General features: G+C 50.8%; 1 protein-coding gene across 6 annotated transcripts in view; it reads left to right on the top strand.

Annotated features, from left to right (window-relative positions):
- hivep1 (HIVEP zinc finger 1) overlaps positions 1 to 15,781 on the top strand; it is a 186,291-nt gene that overhangs the window by 129,266 nt on the left and 41,244 nt on the right. For all 6 annotated transcript variants that reach the window (XM_078414276.1, XM_078414285.1, XM_078414294.1 and 3 more), the window contains 2 exons: positions 59 to 6,096; positions 8,992 to 9,119. In XM_078414276.1, the coding sequence (XP_078270402.1) occupies positions 59 to 6,096; positions 8,992 to 9,119 (6,166 nt within the window). The remainder of the gene's footprint in view (positions 1 to 58; positions 6,097 to 8,991; positions 9,120 to 15,781) is intronic.

Here is a 15,781-nt window from a genome sequence, read left to right as displayed (position 1 = left end):
GTTCTGCAGCGAAAACTAAGAACGAATTTGATGTCTTAACTTAATTTTGTTTCGGTAGAATTACAAGAGCTGAGAAGAAAAGGAAAACCAAACGCAGCGAAAGGTGTCAAGCGAAAGAAAGTCGTGGCCGAGAATGTGACGAAGAAAATCCCCAAATCACTGGTGAAAACTCTGTTGAAATTAAGTAACGATGGGCAAAGTGCGGAGGCAGTCTTTTCTGTCGACGGTGTCCCAGCTGCTGCTTCACCATTGAAAAAGGAACCTTTGCTTGACCAAAATGGAGGGTTGGAGAGAGGAGAAGGAGAAGTCGGGCAAGAATATTCCGAGGGCCTGAGCTTTGCTGGTGAGGCGACGGTGGCTCGGGCGGGCAAACCACTGCAGAGAAAGATCTCGGCACCACAGCATTCGGTCGAGTCGTGCAACAAATCGCCGAGTTGGAGCGCCCACCAGCTGGACACGGATGCCACCTTGAAATTGTTGGTGGCAGAGAAGCCCCCGCCGCGGTCCTCCGAGCATCAGATTCAGCGCCTGTCTCTGCTTCGCCAGCATTGGATCATCAAAGCCGAGGGCAAGGGCTGCACTACGAACGGGAGCTCCCCTTACGCCAGCTCGGCCTTCGACGTCTTGTTGAAGGCCATGGAGCCGGAACTGAAAACGCTCTCCAAGATGAAGTTTCCCGCAGCCGACCCGGGGCCCAGAAAGCCGGACGTCGGCGCGGCGGCCCAGGGGGTGTCGGGTGGGCTGTCGACAGTCGCCGCACAGGGTCCCTGCCAGCCCTCGGCGTGCGAATCTGAATATGCAGCGGGCCCACAGTACTATCCCAACGCCACGCAAATCGTGGCCAAGTCAGGGAACAGACAGCAAGCGCCGGGCCAGCCACCATCTCACTTACACTACCAGCATGTCCTGCACGCTAAACAAGAACACGCCTTATCTCAGAGGTTTAACGGATCGCCCACGCACCAGCAGAATCAAGGCAAGCACCATTTCCAACCCACGTACAATCTGACCATGACCTCCCTCGGTCAGTCTCAGCCCACCCACTTTGATGTGCCGTACAGGCTGCATCAAAGCCAGCTTCTGGTCAATTCAAATCAGCCCATGGCAGCTAATCCGCCTAATGGTGACCAAATGGGATCTAGTTACAAGCAGCTCCAATTGACGTCGGTTCTCAACTCTGGGGTGGAACAAGCCTCCAACAGTCCGCTCAAGGACCAGAGGCCTAAAAAGCAGGGGAAGTACATTTGCGAGTACTGCAACAGGGCATGTGCGAAGCCCAGCGTTCTGCAGAAACACATTCGCTCGCACACCGGGGAAAGGCCCTACCCTTGCGTTACCTGCGGGTTTTCATTCAAGACCAAAAGCAACTTGTACAAGCACAAGAAGTCCCACGCTCACGCCATCAAGCTGGGCCTGGTTTTGAGGTCAGGAGGCAGCAGCACATCGGCATCGCAGGACTCTGATCGTGGGGTCAGCGTCCAGTCGGACGTGGAGGAGAGCTGCGAGAGTGAGGCCGACTCCGCGTGCGAGGAGAGATATTCTGACCAGAAGCACTTTGAGCAGGAGGCCGCCCGGGAGGCCGGCGACGCGTGCTGTACGGGGGCGGCTGCGGTCTTCCCCGGGAGCCTCTCGTCCCCCTCCGGCAAGCCGGGAAACAAAGCCGGCGGCTACGAGTCTGTCGCCCCGCACAAAGGAGCGGAGTCAAAGGTCGCGGCCGCTTTGCCGAAGGTGGTGGTCTACCCGGTGAACGTTTCCCCCGCCAGGGCCGACAGTCCCGCGGGAACGGCTCCAGAGCCGGCCAACCCGCAGCGGCACGTCAACCCGCAGGCCCCTGCAACGGAGCCCGCCTCGGCTTGGGCGTCTTGGACGAAGCAAGACCCTGGCGGAAACGGCGAGCGGCAGGTTGAAATGAGCCCGCCCGAGGAAGATAAGGCCCAACCGGTGACTCCCCACGCCCAGCTACAAAGGCAGCAGGCCACCGAACAGGGGAAGCATCACCTGAGCCCTCGCAGCTTAGGGAGCACCGATTCCGGATACTTCTCCCGTTCCGAGAGTGCGGATCAACAAATGAGCCCGCTCAGCCCCTTTGTCAAGTCGCTGCCCACCGATGTTGACCCGACCAAGGGTACTTTCCCTTCAATGCCTCACGGCTGTCAAATCATGGCCACCGTGTTACAGATGAACTCCATCTCAGTCGAGAAGCTGTCCAAATCCACAGCTCCGGCCCGTGCTCAGATGGCAACCAAGATGCTTGAAGAACGCATTTCCAAGCTGATATCCGACAACGAAGCAGTCGTGGATGATAAACAGCTGGACAGTGTAAAACCAAGAAGAACGTCCCTTTCTAGAAGAGGAAGCATAGACTCACCGAAGCCATATACGTTCAAAGATTCATTCCAGTTCGATCTACGGCCTCTTCATTCGGGAAGAAGAACGAGTTCCAGTTCTGATATCCCCAAGTCCCCTTTCACACCCACCGACAAGTCAAAGCAAGTGTTCCTCTTGTCGGTTCCTCCCCCGTTTCCTTCTCTTGACTGCTTGCCCATCACCCGAAGCAACTCGATGCCTGCGACTCCGGCAAACTCTGCCGTGCCCGCTAGCGTCACGCCGGCCGCTCACCCGCTCCGAGGGAGCCAGTCGTTCGACGACAAGATCGGCGTCCCGTTCAGCGACGACGTCTTCGTGCCCGGGCCGCAGGGGTCCGCGCATCTTGCCCATGCCCGGACCCTGGTCAGGCAGACGGCCGTGGAGGACCCGTCGACCGGCGAGGCCCAGGGCTTTGCCTCCACCCGCTCCATGGACGAGGGCTTGCGGAGGAGCGCCGTGGCCGCGGGGCTGGTGATGCCGAGGAGCAAGTCGTTCGAGCATGGCCGGCGGCCGCAGGAGAGGGGCAGGAAGCCGCAAGGCCGGGGCTCCATGTACGAGTGCGAGACGTGCAGGAACCGCTACAGGAAGCTGGAGAACTTCGAGAACCACAAGAAGTTCTACTGCTCAGAGCTTCACGGGCCGAAGGCGAAGCCCACGGCCATGAAGGATTCGGAGCAGGAGGCCATATCACGCAGCATGTCCCCTCAGCTGCTGCACCTCAGGGTGATGGGGGCGGCAGGTGTACTCCAGCAACCACTCAAGATGAGGAAAAGGAAGAAAATCAAAAGTATCGGCGACGACGATGAACCTTCGCCCAGCGTGGGCACCGTGAACAAGGAACCCCCGTCAGCCCGGCTAAGTGCCGCTCCCCTCGACGCCTCTCATCGGCACAACGTGACTGGAGGTGGTAGCCCACCCACGAGCGTCGGCGCAAAATTCCCACCGGGAGAACACCTCCAGGCGGGCGAGCAGGATCATTCCCGGGAGGAGCCGGTGTCCTTCAGCAACGAGACGCAAAGCAAACCACTCCCCTCGCCGTCCCAAGAACGAGAGCCCAGTCGGACCAGCAGCGGCGTGTCTGTCATCCAGCACACAAATTCGTTGAGCAGACCCAGTTCGTTTGAACACTTGGAGTCGGTGGACAAAGGTTCTCCCGTCCCCGTGCAAGAGAAGGAGGGCCACCGAGAAACGATGCAGCTTTCGCCGTTCGCCGGCGAGAAAGAAGATGCTTGCGGCCTGCCCGCCTCCCAGCAGCAGCAGCAGCAGCCTAACCCCGGGGTGTCGAGGGCAGCGGCCTGCGAGCCGTCGAGACCCTCGCCCGCTGAGTGCGCGTCTCTGCCGCCCCCGCAGAGGCTGGTGCGGCAGCGTAACATCCAGGTTCCGGAGATTCTGGTCACCGAGGAGCCGGACCAGGAGCAGGAGGCGCAAGGCAGCGAGCAGGCAGAGACCTTCCACTGGCCGCAGAGGAGCGAGACACTATCCAACCTCCCGACCGAGAAGCTGCCACCCAAAAAGAAACGGATCCGCTTGGCGGAGATGGAGCACTCCTCCGGGGAGTCCAGCTTCGACTCCACCCTCTCCAGGAGCTTCAGTCAGGAGAGCAACCTGTCCTGTTCCAGTCTCTCGGCCTCACTTGATAGGGAGGACCTTCCAAGGACTGAAAGCCCTTCGAAGCTGGAAGCACTTAGTAAGTTGCCCGAACTGGCTCTGGTTAGTCGTTCAAATACCCTTGGCATTCCCAATGCACATCACAGAGAGATGAGACGGGCTGCGTCTGAACAGAACAACAGTGTGCCTTCGTCTGCACAGGTCACCACAGGGATCCGTAGCAAGTCCTTTGATTGTGGTATCATATCCACAACAATATCTCCGTCACCAGAGGTTTCTATGGAGATTATTTCCACAGTGGCTTCCGAAATACTTGCTTCTGGCTCAGTCTCCCTTATTGAGAGGAGAAGAGGTTCTCTTTTACGGCAGATGTCTTTGAGCATTGGCCCAGATATTCCCCAACCTCAGGTTTTGCCTTCCAGTTTATTCCCCCAAAACCTAACTCTGCAGGTCGCGACCCTGCCGCAACTCAAGCGGTCCTTATCGAATAGGTTATCTCCCCTGTCCTTCTTAACTTCACAGCACCAGCTGTCGTACGTGACGCAGGTCCAACACGTAGTGCACCCGGAGCCACAGTCTTCAATACAAGAAATAAGCGCGAATAACCAAATCCAAGTCAAGCAACCTTTAGTTCAAACATCTTCTCTCGCTCAGAGGCCTGAGGCATGTTCCGTTGCCCAAGGAAGCCTAAAAGTAATGCCTGCAAAAATAACAGCAGACCCACAGAAATTATGCTCAATTATATCCCTTCCTCCTGGAAATGAACGTAACATATATGCTCCTAAATATCAGCTTCAGATTGTTCAAAACCAGTGCTGCCAGTCATGTGTACTCCCTCATGTTTCATCCCAGTTACCGGTCGTCCCCCTGTCTATTCCAGTCGCTCTGGGATCAAGTGCGGTCACTCGAAACATGACAACAAAATCACTGGAGATTATCTCAAATTTGTACTTGGTCCCCCCAGTTCAGCACGTCCACCCTGGCCAGGTAGCAAACCAGCTACTGCCTGGTGCTTCTCTGATCCGGCCTGTTGGCATCCAGTGTACAAAACCCACGTGCAGCACTGCCATTCGCTCAACGTTGCCTCAGATTCTGGTCACACAAGATCAAACGAACCTGGTCATCTGTAAATTCGACGATCCAATCCATTCAAGCGCCCCCGAGGATTACCTGGAAGCCCAAAAGAATAAAATTAAGATGTCTGCTATCGGGGACAATTGTCACTCCCTCGTCGAAAGTAGAACTGCGTTGGTGGCAAGCGGATCCAAAATGCCGTCGGACTGTCTACTGGCACAAGAACCGACAGGAACGAGTAAACGCATGCTGTCGCCAGCAAATAGTTTAGATATCGCGATGGAAAAACACCAGAAACGGGTTAAGGATGAAAACGGTCAAGTGACACAGGTGCCCTTACAAAGCACCAACTCTGTTGAAATTAATAAGCTGAAGAAGCCCATGTTGGTGAGGCAGCATTGCACAACCGATCAACCGGAGAGCTCGCTGCCGGCCGAGGAAGAAGCTCCCCTGAGAAACAACTCGCAAATCTTGGAGCTCAACAGCTCGCCAACAAAGCCTCCTCGCGAGCTGCCAGTCCTGTCTAAAGAAGCTCTGGAGTCCGAGGGTTCGACCTCTTCTTCGGGGACCGTGATTCATAAATCACCCCGGATCGCTTTCTCTAGTTCCCCGCAGGCGAATGCTATTCTGTCGAAGTCAGCCACTAATACTCAGGGTGAGACATCTGCATCCAGCAACGACCAAGTACAACTGGTACACCACCGAGCCCAAATAAAAATGAGATCTTCCTTCCCAGTAACGAGCACGCGGGATGTACAGTGCGCGACACTTTCCACCCTGAAGACTTCAACAAATTTTAGTTGGTGTTACCTGAAAAAGTGCAAGCCGTTACATACCCAGCAGGTCGACAGAAAACTCTCTGCCTACTCAACTTGGCACATCAGCCCGAACAACCCCAATCCTTTGGGCTTACCCACTAAAGTCATCCTGGGTCTTCTCAACTCAAAGCAGAAGGTCAAAAAAATGATGTACACACAAGCGAGAAACACGGTGCTTCATTCTGGCATTTTGGTGTCTTCAAGCAAATGGAAAGCTGACAAATCCAAGGTATTCATCATTTTTACTTAGAAACATAGAAAATAGGTGCAGGAGGACCTGTTTTCTGAATGGTGTCAAGTTAGGAAAAGGGGACGTACAACGAGATCTGTGTGTCCTTGTTCATCAGTCACTTAAAGTTAGCACGTAGGTACAGCAGGCAGTGAAGAAAGCTAATGGCACGTTGGCCTTTATGACAAGAGGAGTTGAGTATAGGAGCAAAGAGGTCCTTCTGCAGTTGTACAGGGCCCTAGTGAGACCGCACCTGGAGTACTGTGTGCAGTTTTGGTCTCCAAATTGAGGAAGGATATTCTTGCTATTGAGGGCGTGCAGCGTAGGTTTACTAGGTTAATTCCCGGAATGGCGGGACTGTCATATGTTGAAAGACTGGAGCGACTAGGCTTGTATACACTGGAATTTAGAAGGATGAGAGGAGATCTTATCGAAACGTATAAGATTATTAAGGGATTGGACACGTTAGAGGCAGGAAACATGTTCCCAATGTTGGGGGAGTCCAGAACAAGGGGCCACAATTTAAGAATAAGGGGTAGGCCATTTAGAACTGAGATGAGGAAAAACTTTTTCAGTCAGAGAGTTGTGAATCTGTGGAATTCTCTGCCTCAGAAGGCAGTGGAGGCCAATTCTCTGAATGCATTCAAGAGAGAGCTAGATAGAGCTCTTAAGGATAGCGGAGTCAGGGGGTATGGGGAGAAGGCAGGAACGGGGTACTGATTGAGAATGATCAGCCATGATCACATTGAATGGCGGTGCTGGCTCGAAGGGCCGAATGGCCTCCTCCTGCACCTATTGTCTATTGTGTCTTAGCTTCAGTGTAAACCAGCATGTGCAGTTCTTTCCCACACACCTTTTTCTCCTGAGATGCTGCCTTTCCTGCTGAGTAACTCCAGCATTTTGTGTCTTATCTTCAGTGTAAACCAGCATCTGCAGTTCCTTCCTGGGCTTTAAATTAATGGTAGCGGGTGAGGAGGTGCGGAGGTAGTCAGGGCTCAGGTGAGGGAAAAGTTCCAGGTGAAAAGGAAGAAGTCAGGGCTGTCCAAACGTAAGCATACCATCAATGAAAAGCCACCTGAGACATGAAGGGACAGAGGGCATAATGGAGATGGCACATCAGTAAACAAAGACAGTTCGAGGAAAATTGCTCAAATTAAAGGCACAAATTGTGACAAATGGGTTTGACCTTCAAGTCGTTAGAGAGATGTGGTTACATGCTGACAATGTTTAGAGATTAAATATTGGAAAGTAATTAGATTTAGTGGGATTGACAAGATAGGAAAGGAGCCAGTCAAGAGAGAGCCCTGTTATTAAAAGATAACAGAAGTTCAATGGTTGAAAATGATCTTAGACCCGGATAAACAAAATAAAATAATACGGATGGAAATAAGAGCTAATTGATTGGAACTCTTTTCCAGCGTGGAAATGTCACAGACTAGGGGAAATAGAGAATCCTAAGGTGAGAAGGGCAAAGTTTAAAAGAGATGCGTGGAGCTAGTTTTTTTTTACATGAAGATAGACACAAAATGCTGGAGTGCCTCAGCGGGTCAGGCAGCATCGCTGGAGAGAAGGAATGGGTGGCTTTTCGGCTTCTTCAGACTGATGTCAAGGGAGGGGGCGGGACAAAGATAGGATGTAGTAGGAGACAGGAAGACTAGAGGGAGAACTGGGAAGGGGAGGGGATAGAGTGGGAAAGCAGGGACTAAGTCTGGCATGAGATGCTGGAGGAGGCAGATACGATAGTGGGGTTTAAGAGGCATTTGGATAGGCACATGGACATGCAGGGAATGGAGGGTTAGGGATCGCGTTAAAAATTGCAAGTTGAATAGATGTAAGGAAGGCAAATGCAATGTTAGGATTTATTTCGAGAGGACTGGAGTATAAAAATACTGATGTAATGCTGAGGCTCTATAAGGCACTGGTCAGTCTGCATTTGGAGTATTGTGAGCAGTTTTGGGCCCCATATCTGAGGGAGGATGTGCTGGCATTGGTGAGGGTCCAGAGAAGGTTTACGAGAATGATCCCGGGGATGAGTGGGTTAACGTATGTTGAGTGTTTGACAGCACTGGGGCCTGTACTCCCTCCGAGTTGAGAAGGATGAAGGGGAACCTCATTGAAACTTACCGAATCGTGAAAGGCCTGGATAGAGTGGATGTGGAGAGGATGTTTCCACTAGTGGGAGAGTCTAGGACCAGAGGCCACAGCCTCAGAATGAAAGGACATTCCTTGAGCACAGAGATGAGGAGGAGTTTATTTAGTCAGAGGGTGGTGAATCAGTGGAATTCATTCCCACATATGGCTGTGGAAGCTAAGTCATTGGATATTTTTAACGGCTGTACTATTCTTTGTTTAAATTCAATTGTGGAATTTTGTTTTACTCTGCGATTAAACTGAGATACATTTTCTCCCTCCAGTGTGTAAATGCGGTAACGACAATTTACACTTGATCTCTTTGTTGTTGTAGCTTTCTGAGTGCCCCGGATTTGCACTTTTCCTTGGTCTCATACTTAGTCTCATACTGCATTTTGCTTAACATAAAATTCAACCAGATTACTGTCACTGTTAAATGTTAAAATCAACCGTTGTGGAATCTCTGTGGAATTCTCTGCCACAGAGGGCAGTGGAAGCCAAATCACTGGATGGATTTAAGAGAGAGTTAGATAGAACTCTAGGGGTTAGTGGAATCAAGGGATATGGGGAGAAGGCAGGCACGGGTTACTGATTGTGGATGATCAGCCATGATCACAATGAATGGCGGTGCTGGCTCAAAGGGCCAAATGGCCTCCTCCTGCACTTATTTTCTATGTTTCTATGTAACCGCGTTGTTGTTCAAAATAAACTCTTGTTTCTCTTCTGTGATTTCTGCTGAGTGCATTTCTTCTTTATTTTGGACAGGCACTTGCCAACCGAACACCGGCAATTAGTGAACACAACAGCACTGACAGGTACGACAGCCCAGGTGGTGACTCTGACAAAGATCATGGTGCCATTGAACCCAGGCGGATCAAGATCTTCGATGGGGGGCAAGTTTACATTTCAACACTTTTTAGTTATACTAGTAAAAAAAGTACGGATTTCTTAAGTTTAGTTTAGAGATACAGCGCGGAAACAGGCCCTTCGGCCCACCGGGTCCGCGCCGACCAGCGATCCCCGCACATTAACACTATCCTGCATACACTGGGGACAATTTACATTTATACCAAGCCAATTAATCTGCAAACCTGTACATCTTTGGAGTGTGGGAGCAAACCAAAGATCTCAGAGGAAACCCACGGAGAGAACGTACAAACTCCTTACAGACGGCACCCGTAGTTGGGATCGAACCCGGGTCGCTGCCGCTGTAAGGCATCAACGTGCAGATTTCTGCAGCAGAGTGGTAGAACTGTTCCAGCAGTTTGTGTTGTTCCTTCCCACCTCAATTAGCATGATATGGGAGAATGGAGGGATGATAACAAGAGGCGGCACGGTGACGCAGCGGTAGAGATGCTGCCTTACAGCGCCAGAGACCAGGGTTTGATCATGACTATGAGTGCTGTCTGTACGGAGTTTGTACGTTCTCCCCATGACCTTCGTGGGTTTTCTCCGGGTGCTCTGGTTTCCTCCCACACTCCAAAGATGTACAGGTTTGTAGGCTAATTGGCTTGGTAAAATTGTAAATTGTCCCCAGTGTGTGTACGATAGTGTTAGTGTGTGGAGATCACTGGTCGACGCGGACTCGGTGCGCCAAAGGACCTGTTTGCTTGCTGTATCTCTAAACTAAACTAAACATTTAAAAGACGTTTGGACCGAGACATGGATAGGAAAGTAGAGACTCAAGGAGATGGCCCTAGAAATCGTGGATGCATTGGTGATCATTTTTCAATGTTCTCTCGACTCTGGAGCAGTTCCTGTGGACTGGAGGGTAGCCAACGTAACTCCACTTTTTAAGAAAGGAGGGAGAGAGACAACGGGGAATTATAGACCAGTTACCCGTACATCGGTAGTAGGGAAGATGCTGGAGTCGATTATTAAAGATGTTATAGCAGCGCATTTGGAAAGCAGAGACAGAATCGGTCAAAGTCAGCATGGATTTATGAAGGGGAAATCATACTTGACTAATCTTCTGGAATTGTTTGAGGATGTAACGAGACGAATTTGGACCCAACAGGTCTATGCCCGTCTAGTACAAGATAAAGGGGATAACGTATAGTGCAAGATAAAATCCAGTAAAGCCCATTTAATGATAGTGCGAGGGTCGCCAATGCGGTAGATGTTAGGTCAGGATCGCTCTCTGGTTGTGGTAGGATAGTTCAGTTGCCTGATAACAGCCGGGATGAAACTGTCCCTGAATCTGGAGGTGTGTGTTTTCTGTACCTCTTGCCCGATGGGAGAGGGAAGAAGTTTATCTTGGCATCCCCACGATCCGGCATACGCATTGTGGGCCGAAGGGTCTATTCCTGTGCTGTTTCTATGTTAGTCATAGAGTCGTACAGTGTGAAAACAGGTCCTTCGGCTCAACTTGCCCACACCGGTGTGAGGGCACTGATATACACCGATCAGCCAAAACATTATGACCACTGACAGACGAAGTGAATAACATTGATCATCTTGTTACAATGGCACCTGTCAAGGGGTGGGATATATTAGGCAGCAAGTGAACAGTCAGTTCTTGAAGTTGACGTGTTGGATGCAGGAGAAATGGGCAGGAGTAAAGACCTGAGCCACTTTGACAAGGGCCAAATTGTTATGGGTCAGAGCATCTCTGAAATGGCAAGGCTTGTGGGGTGCTCCCGGTCAGCAGTGGTGAGTACCTTCCGACAGTGGTCCGAGGAGGGACAAACTACAAACCGGCGACAGACAGGGTGTTGGGCACCCAAGGCTCATCGATGCGCGAGGGCAACGAAGGCTATCCCGTCTGGTCCAAACCGACAGAAGGTCGACTGTGGCACAAGGCACGGGAAATGCTAATGGTGGTCACGGGAGGAATGTGTCACAATACACAGTGCATCGCACCCTGCTGCGTATGGGGCTGCACACGGAGGACCAACAGCATATTAGGCAGGTGGGCATAATGTTTTGGCTCATTGGTGTATGACCTATAATATTTTCAAACTTTTTACACAATCCTGGTCAGAATACTGCATTAGCAGTTTGTTGGACTGCAGGATTTAGCATGGATGCTAGCCGACTAAGCGTTATTTCTATTTCTGGCTTTTTAGGTAAGCACTTTCCTCGCCCAATACTCAATTAAATTAAAATAATAGGTTGCAATTGGATGGTTTGCTGACTTATGAAAATCTCTTGACTGCAAAGACAATGGAAAATAAGTCTGGGTGGTTTCAACAAATTCAACTCATTGATAGACAATAGACAATAGACAATAGACAATAGGTGCAGGAGGAGGCCACTCGGCCCTTCGAGCCCACACCGCCATTCAATGTGATCATGGCTGATCATTCTCAATCAGTACCCCGTTCCTGCCTTCTCCCCATACCCCCTGACTCCGCTATCCTTAAGAGCTCTATCCAGCTCTCTCTTGAATGCATTCAGAGAATTGGCCTCCACTGCCTTCTGAGGCAGAGAATTCCACAGATTCACAACTCTCTGACTGAAAAAGTTTTTCCTCATCTCAGTTCTAAATGGCCTACCCCTTATTCCTAAACTGTGGCCCCTTGTTCTGGACTCCCCCAACATTGGGAACATGTTTCCTGCCTCTAATGTGCCCAACCCCTTAATAATCTTACATGTTTCGATAAGATCCCCTCTCATCCTTCTAAATTCCAGTGTATACAAGCCTAGTCGCTCCAGTCTTTCAACATATGACAGTCCCGCCATTCCGGGAATTAACCTAGTGAACCTACACTGCACGCCCTCAATAGCAAGAATATCCTTCCTCAAATTTGGAGACCAAAACTGCACACAGTACTCCAGGTGCGGTCTCACTAGGGCCCTGTACAACTGCAGAAGGACCTCTTTGCTCCTATACTCAACTCCTCTTGTTATGATAATTCCACAGTGATCCGAGAGAGGAGAATGGGGTTAGGAGGGAAAGTTAGATCAGCCATGATTGAATGACCTAGACTTGATAGGCCGAATGGCCTAATTCTACTCCTGTAACTATGGGAATTTAGGACGTAGCCGCTGAGAACAACGGAAGAGAGGAGTGTGCCGGGAGGAGAGGGTCTGGGGTAATGCCTCCAGCGAGGTTGGCTGCAAGAGGTGCCCGTCCCCGGGACACAGAGGCGGGCACGCGAGGAGAGTGACGTGGGTTGGCGGGCTGAGCCGGTTGAGGGCGATGGAGGAGGCCCTGCAGCAGCCTGGGGCTCGCCTGGATCTGGTGCAGCTCCAGTACATCGAGTCCGTGGACCAGACTTCGGACTTTATCCTTGTGTAAATGGCGCCAAAATATTGTGACCTGTGCATGTGTAGGCCATGCAAAAATAATTTTACATGCCAACCTTCAATGCCAGGCCAGGTTGCCGAGACCACCACTGACCCTCACAGCTTGGGTTGCCAACCGTCCCCTATTAGCCGGGACATCCTGTATTTTGGGCTAAATTGGTTTGTCCCGTACGGGACAGCCCTTGTCCTGTATTAGGCCCGGGTGGCACTGTAGGCCCAGACGCTGTAGGCCCGGACAGTGTAGGCCCGGATGCTGTAGGCCCAGACAGTGTAGGTCTGGACAGTGTAGGCCTGGACGCTGTAGGCCCAGATGCTGTAGGCCCAGACAGTGTAGGTCCAGACGCTGTAGGTCTGGAGGCCTAGGTGCCGCCAAACGGAGGTTGCATTAGAACCAGCCTCCCGGCCCGGGCGGCCGCCATCGGTGGAGCGGGAGCACTGGCTGGGTTAGGTCAGGTGGGGCGCGGGGCGGTGATTTCCCGTTGTCCCTTATTTGGGAGTGAGATAGTTGGCACCCATACTCACCGCCTCCCTGCCGTTGCAGGCCAGGTGGCCGACACTGGCCCACACCGCCTGCGACTGCTTCCAGGCCAGGCCATGCCTGCCACCACCGCCACTGTAACCCTTACCTGCACTCCGGCCACCCACCAATGACTCCGCCAATCCTCGCCGCCAGCAGGCCGGCACCGTCAACTCACCTGGGTTCCAGGCCCAGTTCCATACCGAGAATCTGCCCGCCCCCTCCCCTGACATCAGTCTGAAGAAGGGTCTCGAAGGCTTGGAGCGTAGGCTTACTAGGTTAATTCCCGGAATGGCGGGACTGTCATATGTTGAAAGACTGGAGCTACTAGGCTTGTATACACTGGAATTTAGAAGGATGAGAGGAGATCTTATCGAAACGTATAAGATTATTAAGGGGTTGGACACGTTAGAGGCAGGAAACATGTTCCCAATGTTGGGGGAGTCCAGAACAAGGGGCCACAGTTTAAGAATAAGGGGTAGACCATTTAGAACTGAGATGAGGAAAAACCTTTTCAGTCAGAGAGTTGTGAATCTGTGGAATTCTCTGCCTCAGAAGGCAGTGGAGGCAAATTCTCTGAATGCATTCAAGAGAGCTAGATAGAGCTCTTAAGGATAGCGGAGTCAGGGGGTATGGAACGGGGTACTGATTGAGAATGATCAGCCATGATCACATTGAATGGCGGTGCTGGCTCGAAGGGCTGAAATGGCCTCCTCCTGCACCTATTGTCTATTGTCACTCATTCCTTCTCTCCAGAGATGCTGCCTGACCCGCTGAGTTACTCCAGCATTTTGCGTCCACCTATTACTTGCCAGACTTTGTCCTGCCAACTCCAATCAAGGGTCACGCATCCATTCCCTCCTCAGATGCTGCCTAACCTGTTGAGTTTCTTCAGCTCTTTCTGTTTTGCATGACATAATTAGGAGCATTAATTCATTTAAAACTGCTTGCTGTCTTGCTGAGCATTGATTATTAAAAAAATAATAAATGGAGACTTCCAGCTTTAGTTTTTGAATCAAGGTATTTAAACTGTTTTAGACATCAATTTAATTATCATACCTCTCCATCTGCTTCCTGTTATTCTCTTACTGTCAGTATCTTAGCAGATGTCTAGACTGCTTTGGAGCTGCCTGAAGCCACAGCTAGCTAATGCCAGAAGGATTCACGCAAAAAGCCACACTACATGAGTCAAGTTATAGAAATACATAGAAATACATAGAAAATAGGTGCAGGAGGAAGCCATTCAGCCCTTCGAGCCTGCACCGCCATTCAATAGACAATAGACAATAGGTGCAGGAGGAGGCCATTCGGCCCTTCGAGCCTGCACCGGCATTCACTGTGATCATGGCTGATCATCCACAAACAGTTCCCCGTTCCTGCCTTCTCCCCATATCCCTTGGTTCCACTAGCCTGAGAGCTCTATCCAACTCTCTTTTGAATGCATCCAGGGAATTTGCCTTCACTGCCTTCTGAGGCAGAGAATTCTACAAATTCGCAACTCTCTGGGTGAAAAAGTTTTTCCTCATCTCAGTTCTAAATGGCCTACCCCTTATTCTTAAACTGTGGCCCCTGGTTCTGGACTCCCCCAACATCTGGAACATGTTTCCTGCATCCAGCGTGTCCAATCCCTAAATAATTTTATATGTATAAGATCCCCTCTCATCCTTCTCAAATTCCAGTGAATACAAGCCCAGTCGCTCCATTCTTTCATCATATGTCAGTCCCGCCATCCCGGAAATTAACCTGGTCAACCTATGCTGCACTCCCTCAATTGCAAGAATGTCCTTCCTCAAATTAGGAGACCAAAACTGCGCACAATACTCCAGGTGCGGTCTCACCAGGGCCCTGTACAACTGCAGAAGGACCTCTTTGCTCCAAAATCAAATCCTCTCGTTCTATGTTTCTATGTTCAGATTTATTGTTACAGACATTCCCCGACGTACAAAAGGGTTACATCTGTGTAAGTAAATAATGAAAGGTCTGGATAGGGTGGATGTGGAGAGGATGCGTTTACTAGTGGGAGAGTCTGGGACCAGAGGGTACAACCTTAGAATAAAAGGACGTTCCTTTAGCAAGGAGTTTGAGTTGAGTTTATTGTCACGTGTACCGAGGTACAGTGAAAAGCTGTTGTTGCGTGCTAACCAGTCAGCGGAAAGACAGTACATGATTACAATCAAGCCGCCCAAAGTGTACATTTTCAGGATAAAGGGAAAAACTTTTAGTGCAAGATAAATTTGAGTAAAGTCTGATTAACGATAGTCCGAGGGTCACCAATGAGGTAGATAGTAGTCCAGCACTGCTCTCTGGTTGTGGTAAGATGGTTCCGTTGCCTGATAACAGCTGGGAAGAAACTGTCCCTGAATCTGGAGGTGTGCGTTTTCACACTTCTGTACCTCTTGCCCGATGGGAAAGGGGAGAAGAGGGAGTGGCCGGGGTGAGACTGGTCCTTGATTATGCTGCTGGCCTTGCCGAGGCAGCGTGAGGTGTAGATGGAGTCAATGGAAGGGAGGTTGGTTTGTGTGATGGTCTGGGCTGCGTCCACAATTCTCTGCAATTTCTTGCAGTCTTAAGATTATTCAGCACCTTCCCTGAAAATATGAGCAGATGTTTTCATTCATAATCTATGTTTGTCCATGAGTCCTGTAACCAATGCTTCTGAAAGAGGCAGGAATTATGTTCCCAATGTTGGGGGAGTCCAGAACCAGGGGCCACAGTTTAAGAATAAGGGGTGGGCCATTTAGAACGGAGATGAGGAAAAACTTTTTCAGTCAGAGAGTTGTGAATCTG

Source organism: Rhinoraja longicauda, chromosome 2, assembly GCF_053455715.1.
Source record: "Rhinoraja longicauda isolate Sanriku21f chromosome 2, sRhiLon1.1, whole genome shotgun sequence".
Classification (NCBI taxonomy): Eukaryota; Metazoa; Chordata; class Chondrichthyes; order Rajiformes; family Arhynchobatidae; genus Rhinoraja; species Rhinoraja longicauda.
The sequence above is the reverse complement of the archived record's forward strand: the minus strand, read 5'-3'. Positions and strand labels throughout refer to the sequence as shown.